This window comes from Dasypus novemcinctus, chromosome 18, assembly GCF_030445035.2.
Source record: "Dasypus novemcinctus isolate mDasNov1 chromosome 18, mDasNov1.1.hap2, whole genome shotgun sequence".
Classification (NCBI taxonomy): Eukaryota; Metazoa; Chordata; class Mammalia; order Cingulata; family Dasypodidae; genus Dasypus; species Dasypus novemcinctus.
This window is the reverse complement of record NC_080690.1, coordinates 1,576,314-1,596,174: the sequence shown is the minus strand read 5'-3', so window position 1 is coordinate 1,596,174 and position 19,861 is coordinate 1,576,314. Positions and strand designations below refer to the sequence as shown.

At 64.5% G+C, this 19,861-nt stretch overlaps 1 protein-coding gene across 1 annotated transcript; it reads right to left on the bottom strand.

Moving 5' to 3' along the window:
- Positions 1-62: 62 nt before the first annotated feature.
- On the bottom strand, positions 63-6,714 carry MVD (mevalonate diphosphate decarboxylase). Its single transcript, XM_058279586.2, has 10 exons — positions 6,582-6,714; positions 6,385-6,455; positions 5,836-5,950; positions 5,392-5,538; positions 4,099-4,298; positions 2,884-2,958; positions 2,473-2,691; positions 1,948-2,063; positions 1,091-1,199; positions 63-572 (listed from the first exon to the last, which is right to left on the bottom strand). Exons 1-10 carry the CDS (start codon positions 6,649-6,651, stop codon positions 492-494), a joined length of 1,203 nt encoding a protein of 400 aa, XP_058135569.1. The 5' UTR covers positions 6,652-6,714; the 3' UTR covers positions 63-491.
- Positions 6,715-19,861: the final 13,147 nt, after the last annotated feature.

The window sequence follows — 19,861 nt, the reverse complement described above, 5'->3', positions numbered from 1 at the left end:
GTCCAGGGCTCATGCCTGGTAACGCCCCAGGGGAGCTGGACACAAGACACAGGAGGCACAGAGTCAGCGACACCCGTTTATTCCCTGCTGGCTGGCAGGATGCACGATGCCCACTGCCGGGGCCACCTCGGTGTGATGCAGCTCAGCAGCTGCCGCCCCTGGACACCCTGCTGCCCCCCGAGAACAGAAGAGGCTCCTCGCTGGCTTCCCTTCCTGCCCTGGTCCACGTGGAAGCTCAGTGCGCAGTCATGGCGGAGGCTGCTGTGCGCCACGGAGTCGTCGCCCAGAACCCCAACAACCGGTGACCCGGGCGTGGGGGCAGCTCCTCTCGCCAGTCTCCAGCCCAGCCCGGCCCGGCACACAGCGCAGGCAGGGACAGTGCGGCCAGGGCCCAGCCCAGGCACCCCAAAGCCGCAGCCCCAGGCCCGGCGTCACCCCAACCCCACAGGCCCGCGAGGTGGTCCTCCTGGCGGCGGCGGCTGGAGATGCGGTCACGCGGCGGGCTTCGGCAGGCCGTCGGGGCCCAGGAGGTGCAGGTGGGAGTCGTCGAGAACCTGAGGCCCTGGCCCCACCTGGGACAGAGAACCCGTGGCAGGCCCCAGGGGGCGGCCGCTCGCAGCCCCCCAGCCCCCAGCCCGGCCGCCCTGGGGGGAGCTTGGGGATGACCTCGGAGGCGGGCGGGAGACGGAGGCGGTGCCCCTCCCCCTCGGGGAACGTCCAGGAGAGGAGCTGGGCACGGGAGAAAGGCCCGCCGGGCCGGTCCCACACCCCGTGCCAAGCGTCCCTGCCCCCCCCCTGGCACACCCTGCTCCTGGCGCCTCACCCCTGAGTCCCCAGGTGGGAGAAGGGACCCAGGCAGAGAGCACGGCTCTGGGCGCACAACAGCAAGGGTCAGCCTGGGGTACCCGGCAGGAGAGCCAGGTCTAGACCAGAGGCAGGGAGCCCCGAGGGCAGACGGGAGCCCCAAGGGCAGATGGGTCAGCCCCAGCTGGACGGGGCTCGCGGGCGCTTGCGGGCGCTCGCAGGCAGCCTGCCCTGGACCCAGCGGGACCCTGTGCCCCCAACCCGCTGAGCACGGCCCCGGCCTCACCTGTGTGACGATGACGTGCCTGATGCCACCAGGGGCTGGGTCCAGGGCCAGCGCCACCCTCAGCTCGTCGGAGAGCAGGACAGGCCTCACCGGCAGCCCCTTCAGGAACCTGGCCAGGAGGAGAGGGTCAGTGGGGCCGCCCCTCCCGGGGGTCTGGGCTCGCGGCGATGCGGAGCCTGGTGGGACCCCGGCTCAGAAGAGAAGGCCCCATCGGGTCCTTGGCAGCGCAGCGCAGGCTGCAGGCGGCAGCCCGGCCTCGGGGTGGACGGAGCCGGGGCCTGCGGGCAGGCGCCACCGAGCCCAGGCAGCAGCCACATGTGCTCGGCCGCACGGAGGGGTAACACTGTCCCCCGCCCCCTAACGCCAGGACGGACACCCGCCCGCGGCGGCGAAGGCAAGGCGCCCAGGGCTGCCCAACTCTGTCAAAGGGCAGCCCCTTGCTCTGGAGGGGGCCCTTGGGACCACTGCCAGCGGGAAGCCACGGCGGCCGGCGCTCTGACGGCGATGCCCTGCAGTGCCCAGCGCCCCCACGGAGAGAGCCCCAGTGGAAGGGGTACCTGACAAGACCCACCCCACTTGTCCAACAAGGCATGTGGCCCTGGGGACAGGCACATCCACGCCCCTCCCCTGACTCATGGCCGCCGCCCGGCCGGCGGGAGCCACTTGCCTGCAGCCACGGGGCCTGGGCCCTGCCTCAGCTCACCCCAGCCCCGTGCGAGGGCCGAGACAGGGGGACGAGACCCGGGCAGGCCCCGTGTACTGGACACTGCGCAGTGACCAAGGCCACCGTCAGTCTCCACAGCAGACCCCGCCCTTCACGCGCCCCCAGCCCCCCAACGAAGGGCCCAGGGACTCACTCGCCTCCCGGGGGCTCGGGGGGGAAGCTGTGCCTCACAGCAGCCACAAACTCGTCTACGGCGTCCTCGAGGGCAAAGACCACGGCGTTGGGGCCCGCATCAAACGTGTATGCCACCTGGAAGGAAGGGACGGCCCGCTGCACGGTGGTCTCCACCCACACGCAGCCAACGCTCTGCACCGGGCTCGCGCCTCGAGAGCCACCCAGGCCCGAAGTGCTCCCCCGGGGCCCGCGGGCGGAACGGACAGGAGCGGGTGCTGCGTGCCGTGACCGGCCTCGGCCAGCCGCCATGGGGGAGCCGAGTGAGGCGCTCGACTGCAGCACGGCCTGGACATGGTCGTGCGGTCAGCCGGCCAAAAGCAACATGGAGGCAGAGACAGAGCACGGCGGGAGCTGCCCGCAAGCGCCGCGGGGAGGGTATGGCCCGCGGGAAGCGCTCAGCCGAGCTCGCGGGGGTCGGCTTCGCATTGCGCGGGCTCGAGGGCTCTGGAGCTGGTGGACACCGGGGCCGCCCGCGGGCCGCTACCTTGGTCTGCCCGTGGTGGGCGTTGAAGCAGTGCACCAGGCGGATGACGCGCCGGGAGGTGTCGTTGAGGTAGCAGAGCGGAGGGAAGGTGTCCAGGCAGGTGGCGTGGAACTGGTTGCTGTCCCGCATGGTCAGCTGGCCGAAGCCCGGGAAGTCGCGCTCGCGGATGCACCGGGCCATCTCCGCCATGCGCGCCGGCACCACCGACTCGGCCCGGAACTGCAAGGCAGAGGCCGGTGGCCCCGAGGAGGGCTTCTGGAGGAGGTGCGCGGGGGGGCTCTGCCGAAACCGGGGCCCCAGGGCCAGGGGTGGCCGCCTGTGGCGCTGTGCGGGGTCCCACGGGCTCAGGACCGAGGCGTGCGGGGGCCCCAGGGCACGCCCACCACCCCCGGGGGCGGCGCCCGGCCCTACCCGGAGCAAGGCGCTGGTCTCCACACTGGCCCGCATGCCCGCCGTGCTGCCCGTCGGCTTCCGCTCGGCGTTCACCTGCAAAGCCGGCCGTGAGCACCCGCCGCCAGCCCCACCCCTGCGGCCCACGCAGCGCCACCCCCAGCACGAGTGCCAGCAGCAGCTGACGAGTAAGCAGAGCTCCGTGGGCCGGCTCGGAGCAGTCCGTGTGGAAACCGGCCGGACAGAGAGCCAAGCCGTGGACGCCAGGAAGCGGGCGGCCCTGGGGAGGGGCCGGGCGTGGGCACGGGCTGTGTGCCAGCTGCGCCTCTGGGCACCTCGCGGTGCCACCCCAAGCTCAGCAGCGCCTCGATACGAGGCAGCTCCGCTCGTCACGACGCGACCCCGTTCTTCAAGCAGCACTTAGAGGACACGTGAGCGGGTGCCGGGCCCACGTGGGTGGAGAAGAGGACACGCTCTGAACGAGGCGGGGTGGAGGCCCCAGGGTACCCCATGACGGGTCTCTGTTCTCTACACCCCGCTCTGAGCTCAGGGCCACCCAGGCCTCGCCCCGCTGACCCCGACGTGGGCTCCAAGTCGTGCTGGCAGGTGCTGCCAGGGAGGGCTTCCAGGGGGAGGAGGCTCAGGCAGCCCGCTCTGCGTCTGTGCCTTGGGGGAGGGGGCTCCGCCCAAGCCTAGACCGCGCACCCAGGCAGGGAGGAGGTGCCCCGGGACGGGGGCCTGGGGAGGCTGTCAGCCCAGCGGCGACCAAGCAGGGAGGACGGTCTCTCCCGCCTCCAGCCTGGCCAGAGGCCGGAGCAGATGGTGCCCCAGCCCAGGGCCGCGTGGGGCCCCCGGAATCCGCAGGGCCAGGAAGCGAGGCGCACGCCCCCCGCTGCGGTGGAGCTGCGGTCTGGAGGCGAGCCCCGTGCGCCTGCCGGCCGGGGTGCTGGGGTGGCCCTGGGATGTGGCCGCGCGGCCCCCCGGCGGGCGTCCGACGGGGGTGAGGCAGTGCTGGGAATGGCAGCCCCTGGAGCAGAAGCAGCGGCCCGTCCCCTGCCGGCGCAGACTCGCCGCAAAACGCCCACCCGGGGTCTTTCCTCTCCCTCCCCGCCGCAGCCCAGAGGCTAAGGACAAGCCCGTGACCAGCCGCGTCCTGCTCGGACCGACAGAGGCTCTGTCCTCGGCTCCGGCCCCAAACCCAGAGCTGGTTGGGCCCAAAACACAGGGATCACTCACCACGAGGACGAGGACACGGAGCTCGGGCCAGTGCGACTCCGGCGCGAGCTGCCGGGCAACGCTGTCCCTCCCGTCAGGCCGCTCACCCATCTGCCACTCCACGAAGCCGCCGTACAGGCTGCGGCAGGCGCTGCCCGAGCCCCGGCGAGCCACTTCAGAGAGCTCACCCTCCACCCCGTAGACGCGCGCCAGCGTGTAGGCTGCGGGCACCGGAGGGTGGGCGAGACTCAGGCAGCGCCAAGGTCAGGCCCGGCTGTGCCCAAACGTGCAGAGCTCGTCTCCCTGGGGAAGCCAGACGGCTGCGAGACGACAGCTCCCCGAGCCGCTGCCCGTCTGCTCAGCTGCCCGTCTGCTCAGCTGCCCGTCTGCTCAGCCGCCCGCTGTCCAACCCAGTGGCCACCTGGCCACCCGCCCGCTTAGACATGTGCTCCGGAAACAGAGGGAGCGGAGCGCGCCACACGCCCCCAGGAGCTTGCTCTCTTAGAGAAACTGCAAGTGAGCGCCGCCACATTGGAGGCGGCCAGGGTGGAGCAAACCAAACCCCTGCCCGGCATCGGTGAAAGTTCCTCCGAGGAGGCCACGGCTAGTTGGGTTTTGAAGGATGGGAAGGAGTCTGGAAAGTACCTTGGGGGAAGGAGACCTGACCATGCTCAGGGCAACTGGCAGCTCAACGTGGCGGCAGCTCAGGGGGCCAGTCCAGCAAAGGGTCTGGACGCCAGGACGTGCTGCCTGCCGGCTCCTCTCGGGGCCACCCCCACCCTCTGCACACGGATCCCCGGGGGACTGCCCCACCTCAGGCCTGGCTCCCAGGCCCTGGTCACTCAGCTGGACCGATAACCATTCCCCAGAGACTTGCCAAGGCTACTGGCCCAGAGGCACCTGCTCCGTCTGCAGCGTGGGACAATGGAGTTAGCCTGCCGGCGGCTGGCTCTGCCCTCACGTGAGAGGTCTGTCCAGGGTGCCCAGCCCAGAGGAAGGCAGAGCCCTGACGCAGGTGGGAAGGTTTCCTAGCGACCTGGTTGGGGAGCCGTAGGACACCTCGCCAGCATGAGCCGAGGATGAGCCCGGACTCCAGCCAGCCTGAGATGAGCTGTCACTCTCAACCTAGGAGCCCCGAGGACGCGCGGAGCTATGGGGAAGTTTTACGCCCAGACACGTTCTGGGAGGAGACCGGAAGAACGAGATGGTAGAGTCCTGGTGAGGACTAGCCAAGCACACGCAAGGGGGGCAGCCGCGCTGGCCTGAGCCCCCAAGGGCTGCGGAGTGGGAGGGGCGGGGCCTGTGGGTACCCACCAAGGCAGGCGTAGCCCGCTGCCGAGGACGCCAGGCCCGCGGCTGTGGGGAAGTTGTTGACCGACGCGACGTGGACCTTGTAGCTGAGGCTCGGGGGCAGCGCCTCCCCGTCGTCTGCGCTCCGGCGCTTCCGGGCCAGGCGGCGGACTGAGGGCAGGGGGTGGGGGGGCGGCAGCGTCAGGAGCCAGGGGCTGGCAGAGCGCCCCGCTTCCCCGCCCTCGGGCCAGGAGGAAACAGGCAGAGCCCAGACCGGCCCCTCCACGCAGGAGCACGGAGACCCCAGGCCAGGTCCGTCCTGGCGCAGCACGAGCCCCATAAACCTGGAGCTCGGGGCTGGGGGGGGTCCCACCTGCTCTCCTTGGGTCAGAGTGGCCCGAGGCATGAGCCGGCACTCGGGTCCACCAAGAGCTGGGGACGGAAGGAGAAGGGGCAGAGCGGACTCACTCTCCCGGAGGCAGGCCTGCAGGCGCGGCTGCCCCGCGTCCTCCTCCTTGCCGTTCAGCCAGAGCCGGTCGGACGTGAAGTCCCTGCTGATGGCGGCGGTGGTCGTGGCCTTCAACTAGGAACGGAGCGAGGCTCACCACGGGGACCAGAGCACCAGGAGGCCGCTCAGCCGAGCTGTCATCCTGAGGCCACCCCCCCTCCACGGTCCCTGTTGGGAAAAGGGGAGACCAAGGCAGACGGGTACTGGGGAGGCCCTTGGGGATCAGGGCACCGGGCCTGGCAGCTGCTTTCACCCCCACCGCGGGCCACTGGGCCCAAGGAAACCCTAGGACAAGTGTGCACCCCACGGGGCAGCTGTGTGCACGCGATGAGGCCCTAGCGGGTGTGCGCGTGCCGCGCGGTGCTGCGTGGGGGCGTGCGGCTGCCGAGGGGCACTGCAGGGAGGAGCGGGAGGAGCCGGGGGAGCCGGGGCACGCTGCGGCCAAGCCCCTCCGCGGCCCCGGGTGGCGGGGAGCCCTCGCCGCCCGCCCGCGCCCGTCGCCCGCACACCTGGTCCTGGTGCAGAGTGACGCTCAGCGAGGAGTTGATGGGCAGGACCAGCTCCTCGTCGCGCTTCCCCCCTGAAACGCCGCCAGTCGGTCTCCCGCCTCGCACGCCGGCCGCCCCCCGCCCCGCACGCCGGCCGCGCCCCGCCCCCCGCGGGCGCCCGGGCCCCGCTCGCCCCCCGCGCACGCCCCGCTCCTTACAGTACTTGACGACCGCGATGTTGACGGGCGCGGTGCAGGTGACGGCGACGAGCGGCTCCCCCGCGGCCATGGCTCCCTCCCGGCCGCCCCGGTCCCGCAGCCCCGCTCGTCAGCGCCCCGGGCCCAGCCTGCTCCTCCGCCTCACGCGCCGCGACGCGATTGGTCGGCGGGACCCGGCGGCTCACACACCGTCCAATCAGCGGCGGGCCGGCCCACGCTCTCGCGCTCAACCAATGAGACCAATCGGACCACGGGCTGCCGACACTGGGCCCGCCCCCGGGCCGCCTTCGGGGCGTGCGGCGCTTCTGCGCAGGCGCCGAGTGCGTGCGGGCGCGAGGGGTGGCCTTCCGGCGGGGAGGGCGGGGCTCTGCGCAGGCGCGTGGGGCCGCCTTCCGGCGGGGCGGGCGGTGCCTTCGTCGCTGCCCCGCGTGCCCGCGACCCCGCAGGCAGAGCCGTGTCCCCGCGGGCAGACGCCGCAGGCAGAGCCCTGTTTCCGTAGGACCCCGCGCCCGGCGCCCTCCAGCCTAAGGGATAGAACTCCTCGAGACAGGCGCTCTCAACCCTCCCCGTTTTTCCGCTGTTTTTTGAGATAGTCACATGCCGCCTGGTCGTCCAGGGGGCACAGCCGGTGGCTCTCGCCGCGATCGCAGAGATGTGCCTTCATCACCGCGATCCATTTTAGGCCTTTTCGTTACTCCAAAATGAAAACCCCAACGCCCTGGCAGTCTCCTTCGAATTAATCACTAACTGTATCTCTTTTTATAGATGTATTTGTGCTTTTAAAAGGTACTTTTTGCCTTCAAAATGGTTGTGATTTCAGAAGACACAAGTGCACAGTGGGAAGCCTCGCCCACGCGCCGCCCCCCACTCCCCATCCGCGGTGCCGGCTCCCGGGCGGCCCCTCCCTGCACTTCTGCGTGAGGCCGGCAAATCGTCCCGGCCTTCTTCCCCCTTGGTGTTCCTGGGGCCCTCCCCGTTCAGTACACAAAGCTCCCTCGGTTTTCCGGATCGACCCTGCCTTACGCAACCCGGGCCCTGCTGGATGGTGACGCTTTTTCAGATTTTCCCCTATTACAAACAGTTCTGTTCCACTCCTTTTATGCAACTGTGAGTATTTCTGTAAGGAAGGTGCCTGGATGGGGAGCTGCTGGGCCAAGCAGTAGGCTGGAGGTCACTTGGTCCCCGTCACTGAGGCGTCCTCCCTGGAAGTTGAACCAGTTGTGTTAAACTCTCCCCACCAAGGGCGTGGCCACGGCGAGGGCTGCGGGTCGGTCCACGAGGTGAGAAGTGGTGTCTTGCTGTTGTTCAAAGCCGCATCTCGGGTGATGAGTCATTCTCTTGCAGCCAGTTTCCTGTTTCAAGCAAAACCACTAAAACGTCGTTTGAAGAGTTGGTGGGTTGCTCTGAACAAGTCCCAGTGCATTTCCTGAGGAGGGCAGGAAAGGGCTACGCAGCTGCGGCCCCTGAGCCTCAGTGATTGAAATTCTGCAGAGTCGTGAGACAGACGGGCACAGAGGTTGTAACACACCCGCCCAGGGCCCCCGCGGCCCGGCTTCACTGTCCCGGCGTCTCACCTCCGCTGTCACGTTCCTCTCACTTTTCTCCATGTGTCTGAATATCATGCCTCATTCCCTTTAGTCTCTATGTGGCATCTAAGTAGAAACGAGGACCTCTCTTCCCTCCCGCCTCCCTGAACTCTGTAATGGTGGTGGCTGCCAGCTGCCCCCCCCCCCGCCCCGGCTCCGACGGTGCACCCAGCATAGGCTGCCTTGCCGGGCGACCTCGGATGGACCACTCCCCACCGGCACAGATCAGACTCCTCCCAGGCTCCTCTGTTCCCTAACTGGGGAATCAAAATTTTTTTCTTCCTTTGGTTTTCTGTCAAATGGGTTTGCAGGGGGGATGGTAAACTTGAAAATACAAGCCCAGTGTGGTCTATGCCTATGTTTCCAGAAAACTTTTTTTTTTAAGTTAAAAAAACACACGTGCCCACACATGACCCTGGCTTGCTCAGTTATCACATGTTTCAAAGGGCAGGGGTGGGTGCCGAGAGGAAGTAAGGGCTGAGCAGCGAGAGCCAGCGCGATGGAGCACGCGTCGTCCTTGCCTGCCCTCGGCTGACCTCTGCTGCAACCTCCCAGCACCAGCGAGTGCAGGCCTGGCGTGCGGGAGTCGCAAGGCCTGCAGTTAAAGGACCAGGGCAGGGGGGCCGGCGCCTGGCGAGGAATAAATGCAGAGGAGAGCAGAGCTCAGAGGCCGAGGGCCCTCCCCAGCTGCGGTCAGCTGGGCCTGGCTGACCCCGCCAGCCAGCTGTGCCCCAGTGTGAGGGCCCTTTGGTTCACCTGGTGACCTCAGCAGCAGGGAGTGAGCATGGATTGGCAAGCAGGGTAGAGCCCGATGGGTGGTCCTGCTGTGGGAGTGAAGCCGGCTGGTAAGATAGGAATTGATAGACAAATCTGGAGCCTGGCACAGGTCCACGTGGACGTCAGTACCCCCAAAATTGGCTGCTGGAGGACCCACCCCCAGGATTCTGCCATTCAGAACAAAGACTAGGGAAGCGGACTTGGCCCAGTGGTTAGGGCGTCCACTACCACATGGGAGGTCCACCGTTCAAATCCCGGGCCTCCTTGACCCGTGTGCAGCTAGCCCATGTGCAGTGCTGATGCGTGCAAGGAGTGCCCTGCCACGCAGGGGTGTCCCCCGCATAGGGGAGCCCCACGCGCAAGGAGTGCGCCCTGTAAGAAGAGCCGCCCAGTGCGAAAGAAAGTGCAGCCTGCCCAGGAATGGCACCGCCCACACAGAGAGCTGACACAACAAGATGATGCAACAAAAAGAGACACAGATTCCCGGTGCCGCTGATAAGGATAGAAGTGGACACAGAAGAACACACAGCAAATGGACACAGAGAGCAGACAACTGGGGGGGGCAGGGGAGGCAGAGAAATAAATAAAAAATAAATCTTAAAAAAAAAAAGAACAAAGACTCCTTCTGGAAGCTGGGAGAAGCCCTGGATGTTCCCCAGGGACTTTATCACTGGGCTCTCCTGCGGGATGGATGGGTGGGGTCATCAATCAGAACACCAACAGCTGGAACCCCTCCCCTGCTATTAGCCAAGGGGTAGGATAATTAACAGTTCAAAAAGGCGGGCGCAGGGCCTAAGTGTGCTCTTGCACTTGGCTCTCGTCTCTGAACCCGTTCCTGCCCTCTGCGCACAGCTTTCACTGTTTTTTCTCTGCCACGTGGCCACACAGGTAAACCTAGGCACTTACAGTCTGTAATGGGGAATTGCAGTCTGTAAATCAGCCCTCTTTATCACTCTTCAGCCCCTTTCTCTCTACCTGGGACCCCTACTCTGTTATTTTCTCCCATGTCTCGCTCCTCCCTACCTGAATAAATTACTGGCCTAACTCACTGATGTGCTCTTGAAATTTATTTCTGCAGCACAGTCAAGAACCTCAGCAAGACCCAGGACCAGGAGCACAGGGGCTGGCAGGCGGCCCTGCCCCTCCACCCCCTTCCCCTGCCCGCCCCTGCTCCTTGGGCTTCCCTCCCCCCTCTCATCCCCCTGCCCTCCCCTCTCCCCCCATCCCATCTCCCACTTCCTCCTGGGGGCCTGGCAAGGGAGCTCCTCCCGCTCCCCCAGCCCCCTCCTCCCGCCCCTCCCTCTGTTCTCCCAGCCCCTCCCCTCCCTCTTGCTCCCTTCCTTCTCCCCTCCTCTCCTCGCCCCCTCCCCTGCCCCTCCCCGGCTCCCCCGAACCCCACCCCACCGGCCGGCCGGCAGGGGGCGCTGGCGTGCAGCGGTCCGCATGGCCGGGCCTGGGCGGCCCTTTGGCTCCTGCTGCCTCTGAAGTCCGTGCAGTTGGCAGAGGGTGGAGGGCGGCTCGGGGCGCTGGGGGGCAGGGGCCTCTCCCTCTGCTCCTCCTCGGTCAGCCCCCAGCCCTCCTGGAGCTGCACCAAGGAAGATGGGGCGCCCCATCACCCCCCAGGGCGCAGCTAGAAAGGCGCAGGGGAGGAAAGCACGTGCTTAACCAGGCGCTGGGGGTAGCTTGGAGGGAAGGCAGCGAGGGACACCCAGGAAGGGCAGAGGGGAGTGGGGGGTGGGTGGGGGCGCAGGGGTGCCAGCGGGGCCTACGGGGGGCCCGCAGCCGGGAGGGTGTGCCCCCAGCGCCTCCCGCCCCAGCCCACCTCCCCCCACCCCCGTCGTTCCTCTCAGCCCCTGGGGCCCCCGCCTTTGGGGCCTCACAGCGGCTGCATCCACGACCACGAGCCAAACACAAGCTGGGCCCTGGCTCCCGCAGCTCCCAGGACAGGCTGGACAAAGTGTTCTGGAAAGGGCCAGGGGTGAGTATTGGTGGCTCTGCGGCACCGGGCCTCGGTCGCAGCCCCTCGCCTCCACCATCTTCAAGCGAAAGCGGCCCTGGGAAGTGCAGGTGGGAGTGTGCATGGCGCTGTGCCAATAAAGCTTTATTCATGGACACTGACGTGTGAGCACCACACGATTTTCAGAGGCCGCTCCTTTTGCTTTTTTCTCATTCATTTAAAAATGCAAAAACCACAGGAAGCGGACTTGGCCCAGTGGTTAGGGCGTCCGTCTACCACATGGGAGGTCTGTGGTTCAAACCCCAGGCCTCCTTGACCCGTGTGGAGCTGACCCATGCACAGTGCTGATGCGCGCAAGGAGTGCCGTGCCACGCAGGGGTGTCCCCGCGTAGGGGAGCCCCACGCACAAGGAGTGCGCCCCGTAAGGAGAGCCGCCCAGCGCGAAGGAAAGTGCAGCCTGCCCAGGAATGGCGCCACACACACGGAGAGCTGACACAATAAGATGACACAACAAAAAGAAACACAGATTCCCATGCTGCTGACAACAATAGAAGCCGACAAGGACGACAACGCAGCAAATAGACACAGAGAACAGACAACCGGGGGGGGGGGGTGGGAAGGGGATAGAAATAAATAAATCTTTTTTTAAAAATGCAAAAACCATTCTCAGTGTGGGGCTGTCAAAAACAAGTAGGGGACTGGCTTGGCCGCAGGACGAGCTGCCGCTGCTCTCCACAGGGCACCCTAAGAGAGTCCTTAATTACCCTTGAGCACCTGCAAGAGCCTGGGGGTCACATGCACCCCCTCTTCTCAGAGCTCCAGGAGCTGGGGGCAGGGCCTACAGCTGGGGCGCAGAGGAGGGCGGGCTGCACCCCCTGGAATCCTGAGTCCAGGACTTGAGGAGATGGGGACTGTTAGCAAGAAAGCTGCACCTGTAAGAGAACAAAGGCTCACCCAACTGTGGAGGAGAAAAGAATTTTATTAACGATCTTGCAAGAATGGCACTCGACCTGGATAAAATGGCCAGCACACCAAACAGCAAGAAACACTGACTTTATGCCCTACACCTAACACGCAAGTCCCTCCCCTGTTCCCCATTGATTGGGTACTTCAGGGGTTACAGCCTGTCCCAGTTGTCTAAGTTCCGTGGTTCCTGCTGTCAGTCCCGGCTCCTGCATTCCCTCCACTGGGGCAGGCTGGGAGGGCTGGGCCCTGCTCTCACTCCCGACCTGCCCCCACCTCTCACCATTGGCCCCCTTGTTTTAGCCCTGCCCTCACCTCTCACCATTGGCCCCCCTTGTTTTGGCCCCGCCCTCACCTCTCACCATTGGCCCCCCTCGCTTTGGCCCCGCCCTCACCTCTCACCATTGGCCCCCCTTGTTTTGGCCCCGCCCTCACCTCTCACCATTGGCCCCCCTTGTTTTGGCCCCGCCCTCACCTCTCACCATTGGCCCCCCTTTTTTGGCCCCGCCCTCACCTCTCACCATTGGCCCCCTTGTTTTAGCCCCACTCTCACCTCTCACCATTGGCCCCCCTTGTTTTGGCCCCGCCCTCACCTCTCACCATTGGCCCCCCTTTTTTGGCCCCGCCCTCACCTCTCACCATTGGCCCCCCTTGTTTTGGCCCCACCCTCACCTCTCACCATTGGCCCCCCTTGTTTTGGCCCCGCCCTCACCTCTCACCATTGGCCCCCCTTGTTTTGGCCCCGCCCTCACCTCTCACCATTGGCCCCCTTGTTTTAGCCCTGCCCTCACCTCTCACCATTGGCCCCCCTTGTTTTGGCCCCGCCCTCACCTCTCACCATTGGCCCCCCTTCTTTTGGCCCCGCCCTCACCTCTCACCATTGGCCCTCCTTGCTTTGACTCCGCCCCCAGCACTCACCACTGGCCCCCCTCGTTTCAGCGCCACTTTTCAAATTCTCGGCACCAAAGCCCGAGAGCCCCTTTCCCTCCCTCCCTGACGGCAGAGCGGGCTCCCGCGTCCCCTCTGTGAAAACACCCTTTCCCGCGGGGCCCAGGCACAGGGCGCCCCCTCGCCTCCGCCGCCTCTCCCCCCGGGGGCGCGACCTCTGACACGTCCCTGTGGGTCAGGACGGGCTGGAGGCCCAGGAAGGACACGGATGGCGCCCGAGCCCAGGCACCGCCGCCCGCCCTAAGCCAGCAGCACCACGCTCCCGGAAGCCCGAGGGCCTCCCGCGGCCCCTCGCGGCGCGCCCCCCGTGGCGCCCACGCCCACCCCCCTGTGCGCCCCCAGCCCAGCGCCTGCGCCCCAGGGCCCACACTTCTGACCTGGGCTTGCTGGGCGCCGGCCCTTCCTTCGGCGGCCCCCAGAGCGCACCCCCGGAGCGCGTCCGCGCGTCCGCACACCTCACCGCCCTCCTGCCCCCCTGGATCCGCCAGTGTCGAGGCGCTGCAGGGCCGGACGGAGAGGAAGCGGATTTTGCTGGGACTCGGGACTTTCGGCTGCGCTGTGCCCTCCAGCACCCCGGGAAGGCGAGGCTTAGAGGGTCCCTGAGACAGACAGAGCGGACGATTCGGGGGTGTCGGGGTCTGCACAGGAGGGAACGCGGGGGTGTGAGGGAACGCAGCGACGTGGGGTCCGCCTCCCGTACCCAGACCCGCGGGCGCGCCTTCCCACCCTCTCTCGAGGGACTGTCTGCATAACTGTTTTTCTTCTTTTTTAGAATGAGAAGTAATTTTTAAAAAAATATTTATTTCTCTCCTCTTCCCCCCATTGTCTGCTCTCTGTCTATTTGCTGTGTGTTCTTCTTCGTCCACTTGCATTATCAGGCGGCCCTGGGAAACTGTTTCTTTTTTGTTGCATCATCTTGCTGTGTCAGTTCTCCATGTGTGCAGCGCCACTCCTGGGTAGGCTGCACTTTGATTTTCACACGGGGCAGCTCTCCTTGCAGGGTGCACTCTCTGTGCATGGGGCACCCCTACAAGGGGGACACCCCTGCGTGGCACGGCACTCCTTGCGCACGGCAGCACTGTGCATGGGCCAGCTCACCACCCCAGTCAGGAGGCCCTGGGTTTGAACCCTGGGCCCTCCATATGGTAGGCAGACGCTCTATCCGTTGAGCCGCGTCCGCTTCCCTGCATAACTGTTAAAAACCACCAACAGAGGCCGCACACGCACTGGGTGGCTGCCGCGCTCCCCCGAGGGTCCCTGCACCCCTCTGTTTATTTGCAGACATTCACTGAGCCCCTGGAGCGAGTCCCTGGGACGGCCGGCCAAGGGGCGCGGAGAAGCCGCCCATGACGCGGAGAACAGCCCGGCAAGGCGGCCCGCGATGGGGGAGAGGCCGCCAGGTCAGAGCAGCGTACAGGTCCAGGCACCTGGGCTGCTAGGAGGGGCAGGCAGCGGGGACGCCAAGGCGGGTGGGGGCGAGGGGAGAGGTGAGGGCACAGGGGCGTAAGGACTCTTTTCGGGGGGCAGTGATTGGGCGGTGGGTTCCTACGCGTCTCCACCGTGTCAAAACTCATCACACTGTGCATTAAATGTGTGCAGTTTGTTGTACGCAGTTTTCCCTCCATAAAGCTGCTGAAACGTTGTGAAGGTCATGCCCGTATTTTGTGTCTGAACGAGCAGGTGAGTGGTTCTGAGCCAGGGCTTGGCGATGGGAGAGGAGCTGCTGGGTGCCTGCTCGCACATCAGTTACCGCCTCGAGTCAGTTCTCCTGCCCACCCGGTAGGGTGACCAAGGTACATGGCAAAATAAGGAGAAACAAATAAGTAAAAGTACACGTCACTGTCACGTAACATGTGCTGCTTTCGCCAAACTGCTTCTATGAAAGGATGTGCCCTTCAACTTTGGAACCAAAATATTCCCTTCAAACCAGTCATAGGGAGCCGACGTGGCTCCATGGTTGAGCACCGGCTTCCCACACCCGAGGCCCTGGGTTCAATCCCCAGCCCCCGGTACCCGGTACCTAAAATAAAACAACAAAAAACACTCATAAACACAGTCAGGCTAAAGTTATGAAATGAGCACGAGATCGCCACAAAGGCAACATGAGGTCAAGTTCCAACCAGGTGGGGCGTGCGGAAGGCGGCTGGAGGTGGGAGAGCGACCGGTTCGGGGCAGGCGCCCTCTGGGGCCTGGACTCGTCAGACTTGGCACGTTTGCGGGGCCGGTGCCAAGTCGAGGCCCCTCGGTCGACGGTGTGGGGTGTCAAGCCGGGGCGCCTGCTGCAGCTGGCGGTTCTCCCCGTCGTTGGGAGGCACGGGTCTCCCTGTGCCCTGCAGGAGCCGCTCGCCCACCTCTAGCCTCTGTTCCTCGCTGCCCACGTCAGCCACGCTGGAGGCAGAGGGCCCGAGCTTGACCCCCAGCTCCGCGGTTGGCCGGGCACGGAGCCGCACTCGGCCATGTGCACTGCTGCCCTTCGGGTCTAGCCCAGTCTGGGGTTCCTCGTGCTTCTTTGAGTCGTTCTGAGAACACGGGATTTGGGGGGGGGCGGCGTCCCTGGGGAGCCGCTCCCGGGCAGTGCACGGAAAGGGGGCGTGGGCAGCTGAGAGCGAGGCTGAAACCTGGGTGCGGGGGCAGGTGAGCCAGTGTTTGAACCAAGTGGGGGAGTCAGGGCATGGGGGCCCCCTCCCCAGAGAGGGCCACCGGCTCCCCCGCGGCCTTGCACTGCCCTCGTGGCCGCCCTCGTGGCCAGCCCACGGCACAGTCCACCACCTGCTGGCCGGGGGGTGGAACGTTCCTCGGAAGGTTCATGGTTCCCATGGAAACCACCAAGGTCATTCTCAGCGTAAACCAGGAGAGCCAGGCTTGGAGTCGGCGGGGAGCAGAGGGGCTGAGCATCTGTTGAGCACCTAGTGTATACCAGGCACCATGGAAGGCTGGAAGCTGTCTAGTGAGCACTTACTGTATACCAGACAATATGGAAGGCTGGGGGCTGAGTGTCTGGTGAGCACCTAGTGTATACCAGGTGCTATGGGAGGCTGGAGGCTGTCTACTGAGCACCTACTGTATTCCAGGCAATATGGAAGGCTGGGGGCTGAGTGTCTGGTGAGCACCTACTGTATACCAGGCGCCATGGCAGGCTGGGACCGCGCTCCCCTTTCATGGAGACGTCAGAGCCTGGCTGGCAGGGATCTCCCGCCCAAGCCGCCTTGAGCTGGCCCTTCCCGCGCTGCCCCCAGCCGCCCCTCACTCCCTCCACTGCCCTCTCTTCTGCTCTCGAGCCCCGGTGGCACCCTATGGCTTTGAACGTTCCCGCCTGCTTCGGCATTTTCCTTTCTCGTGCTCTCAGCTGTTTCTTTTCTGTCCCCTTCTGTCCTGCCTTCTGTCCCCCTTCACCAGGGGGTCACAACAAGTCCCAGGCACCCCAGACTCGAATTCCAGAGACTTCACCGTGGACCCCCGCCGGCTCTCCCTCCTGACCCCCCGCCGCCTCCCTGCCTCCCCAGCCCTGGCCCCAGTTCTAGAGACGGGGTGCGCCGTGCAGCCCGGGTCCCCTTCTGACCCCCAAGTGCTAGGAGATCTCAGAGGGTTTTTCCAAGCGGCAGCGTCCTCTTGGGACTGACCGCACACATGCGGAGCCTGCGTCTGAGTCCTGGCTCCGCCCCGACCAGCTGTGTAACTTTGGACAAGCTGCTCAGCCTCTCCGTGCCTCAGTTTCCTTGTCTGAGGGTAAGAATGGCTCCTCAAAATGGCCTCCGGCCCCGAGGCAACCCAAGATGCTCCCACACAAGTACAGCTACGTCTCCAGATGCCAAGTGCCCATCTGGTTTAAACGGGGAGTCGACAGCCCAGCTGGCTTGCACCTTCCGGTCTTCCACGCCACCGGTCACTGTAGGCACGTGGCCCAGAAGCCGCCAGCTGGCCCGACCACTTGCCGCCGCTGGCCCAGCTCGCGCGGCGGCTTCTTTATGCCCAGCACTCGCTGTGGAAAGAATTTCCTCCGTCACAGGGCCACTCGCGCACGGCTCATACGCTGTCAGACGCCCGCGTGCGTGCCCCTCACCCCCGTGCCCCTCACCCGCGTGCCCCAAGACGAATCTATCTTGGGCTTGCTTGCTTCTGCTCAGATAAACGTAGGCGGCTGGCCTAGCCTGGCCTCCGGGGACCGGTGACGGTCGAGAACTTTATTGCTAAAGAACTAACAAAGCCCTTTCCAGGGGTGGGAAGGCGTCACCACTGTGAAATCGCCCCCCAAGGAGGATCTTTAAAAAAAAGACCGCAGGAAGCAGACTTGGCCCAGTGGTTAGGGCGTCCGTCTACCTCATGGGAGGTCTGTGGTTCAAACCCCGGGCCTCCTTGACCCGTGTGGAGCTGGCCCATGCGCAGTGCTGATGTGCGCAAGGAGTGCCGTGCCACGCAGGGCTGTCCCCCACATAGGGGGTCCCCGTGTGCAAGGAGTGCGCCCCATAAGGAGAGCCGCCCAGTGCGAAAGAAAGAGCAGCCTGTCCAGGAATGGCGCTGCACACACAGAGAGCTGACACAGCAAGATGACGCAACAAAAGGAAACACAGATTCCCGTGCCGCTGACAACAACAGAAGCGGACAAAGAAGAACACGCAGCAAATAGACACAAAGAACAGACAAATGGGGTGGCAGGGGGAAGGGGAGAGAAATAAATTAAAAAAATAAATCTGAAAAAAAAAAAAAAGACCACAGTCAAGTCTGTTTTGTCCCCTGCGTATTTATCGTGTGCCTTCCATGACTTGGACACAAGGCAGGCACTTGGGATTCCAAGATGACAAACGCCCAGTTTTGTGGGGGGTGACGGTGGCCTCGTGGCGATCCTGAGGGATGTGGGCTTGGCTCACGAGTGGGGAGCGCTGGCGGGGGCGCGTGAGCACGGGGGGCGTGAGGCTTCACCGCCGGCTGAGGTGCAGGGAGGCGCGGAACTCGGACGGCGAGTGGGGGGTGGGGGCTGGGGCTGGTCACAGCTGGGGACGGGCGAGCACGAGCGCAGGCGGGGCCAGGGAGGCTGATGCGAGAAGCAAGTTGGAGGCCGAGTTGTCGAGATTTCACAGAGGACTTGAGCGTGCCCGCCTGTCGGTGGGGCTGCACTTGCCTCTCTGTTTCAGCACGATGAAACCCGTGGCCTCGGAGTTTGGTGGCTAAAGCAGAAAACAGATACAGTCCAAGTGGCCTTGACAGATCCCCAAAATTGCCCATGGCCTTGAGAACAGACCCTCTTCTCAGTAAGCCCGTAGGAGCCTGTCTTCCAGCCTGGCTCTGGATGAGCTGTGGTCAGTGCAAGTTAGGTTGTGTCTTCGAACGTTAGACTCACTCAGGGGCTAGTGGCTCTCAAACTTTTAGGTCTCAGGACCCTTTCACCCTCTTAAAAATTGTTGAGGGTCCCAGAGAGCTATTGCTTATGTGGGGCATATTTAGCTATTTAACCGTATTAGAAATGAAAACTGAAAAACTTTTAAAAGATCCCTTTATTAAATGCACTTAAAATTAACAGCAAACCCATTACACATTAACTTACTTTTATGAAAAAATTTTTTTCCAAAACAAAGCAATTTCAGGGAGCCAGCGTGGCAGCGCCTCGCGTACCTACTAAGCCCTTCTGTGTCACATGGTGACAGCTGGGCGTGCCTACCTGCATCGCGATACTCTGTTCTACAGGCGCATAGAGAATCCTGCCCTGTACAGACCCATGGCTGGGAAAGGGATGGAGTTTAAAAGGCTCTTCAGAGAACCGTGCGGCCCTTCTCCACCACGGCCGCGTCTTCAGGGCCAGCTGCGCAGTGGACCATGCCTCGTCCTTGGCGCACTCCTGCGGGGAGGCCCGCTTGTCGAGGGGAGAGCAGGCCGCGTCCCCGCTCTCCTCTGCCCCTGCCCCCTCTTTGGACAATTGAAGAGCCGTGAAGGTGGTCACGGGCCATTCCTTACCCGGCCCCTGCCACCTCGGGCCAAGCCCCCAGCCCACAGTGGCACGGCTCGCTCGCTGGCCCGTCCTCTGGGCCTGCACCGGGAAGGGGGCGGGCGGCTGGAATTTCCAGCGGGACAAGTGACCGTGAAACGAGTCCCTGTCGTCTCCAAGGACGGGCCGTGGCCTGCCCTCACACAGAGAACGGAAGCCAGAAGGTGAGGCAGGCCCTGAAACGTCCAAGGGGGTGGAGGACGCGGTGTCTGGCCACGGTGGCCTCCGGAAGAGCTGGCTGGCCTGGACCGGGGCTCTCCGTGGGATGGCGACCCTCACTGTCCTCCAAACACAGCGCATGCTTGGCCAACGCGGGGGCAGGCGCTTTCCTCTAGGCAGCACTGGGGTCTGGAGACCCCCTGTCCCAGGAGCACCCATAAGGCAGCCCTGCCCCGGGCCGGGCTGAGCAGGCGGCAGATGAGAGGAGAGATTCCTGGAGCCAGAACTTGGCTGTCGAGAATGGACAGAGCCTAGGGGAAATGAAACTGCAGAGTTTTCTACAGAAAACTGTCAGATTCTATTTCTGGGATCCAAAGTAGGTTTCCTTCTATCCTTCCGTGGCATTCCCTTGGCCACGGAGCTCCTTGTTTGCAGATGAGGAAACCGAGGCTTTATAATCAAATTATCTCAACCCTAACAGAACAGGAACACAACTGGAATCAGAATGCCGGGCTTTCGGGTCAGCCAGGAGCCGCTGCGGCCTCGGAGGGTTCCAGCTGAGATGGTGGACTGAGGAGGGGGCTGAGGAAGGGCTGCTCACGTCGGGCCCACTCCAGCGTCTCTCCCAGCTCCTTCGAATCCTGGTGGGCGTGGCGCTCTCCCGGGAATGTTGCACAAGGCGCTGCAGGCCTGGAAACTTTTGTTCCATTGCGCTTTGCCAGGAAGCTATACTTAGCCCCCAGGTGGGGCCAGCAGCGGGTGCTCTGGATATAGATAGCACAAGCGGGCTATTTTCAAACACCTAGAGAACCCCCCAGAATATTCTGGGCCCAAGTGCTATCTATAGACCCTTTCAGCCCTGCGAGCGCAGGTGCAGGCTGCGTGCCCGCAGCGTCCTGGAGCGGCGTCTCCC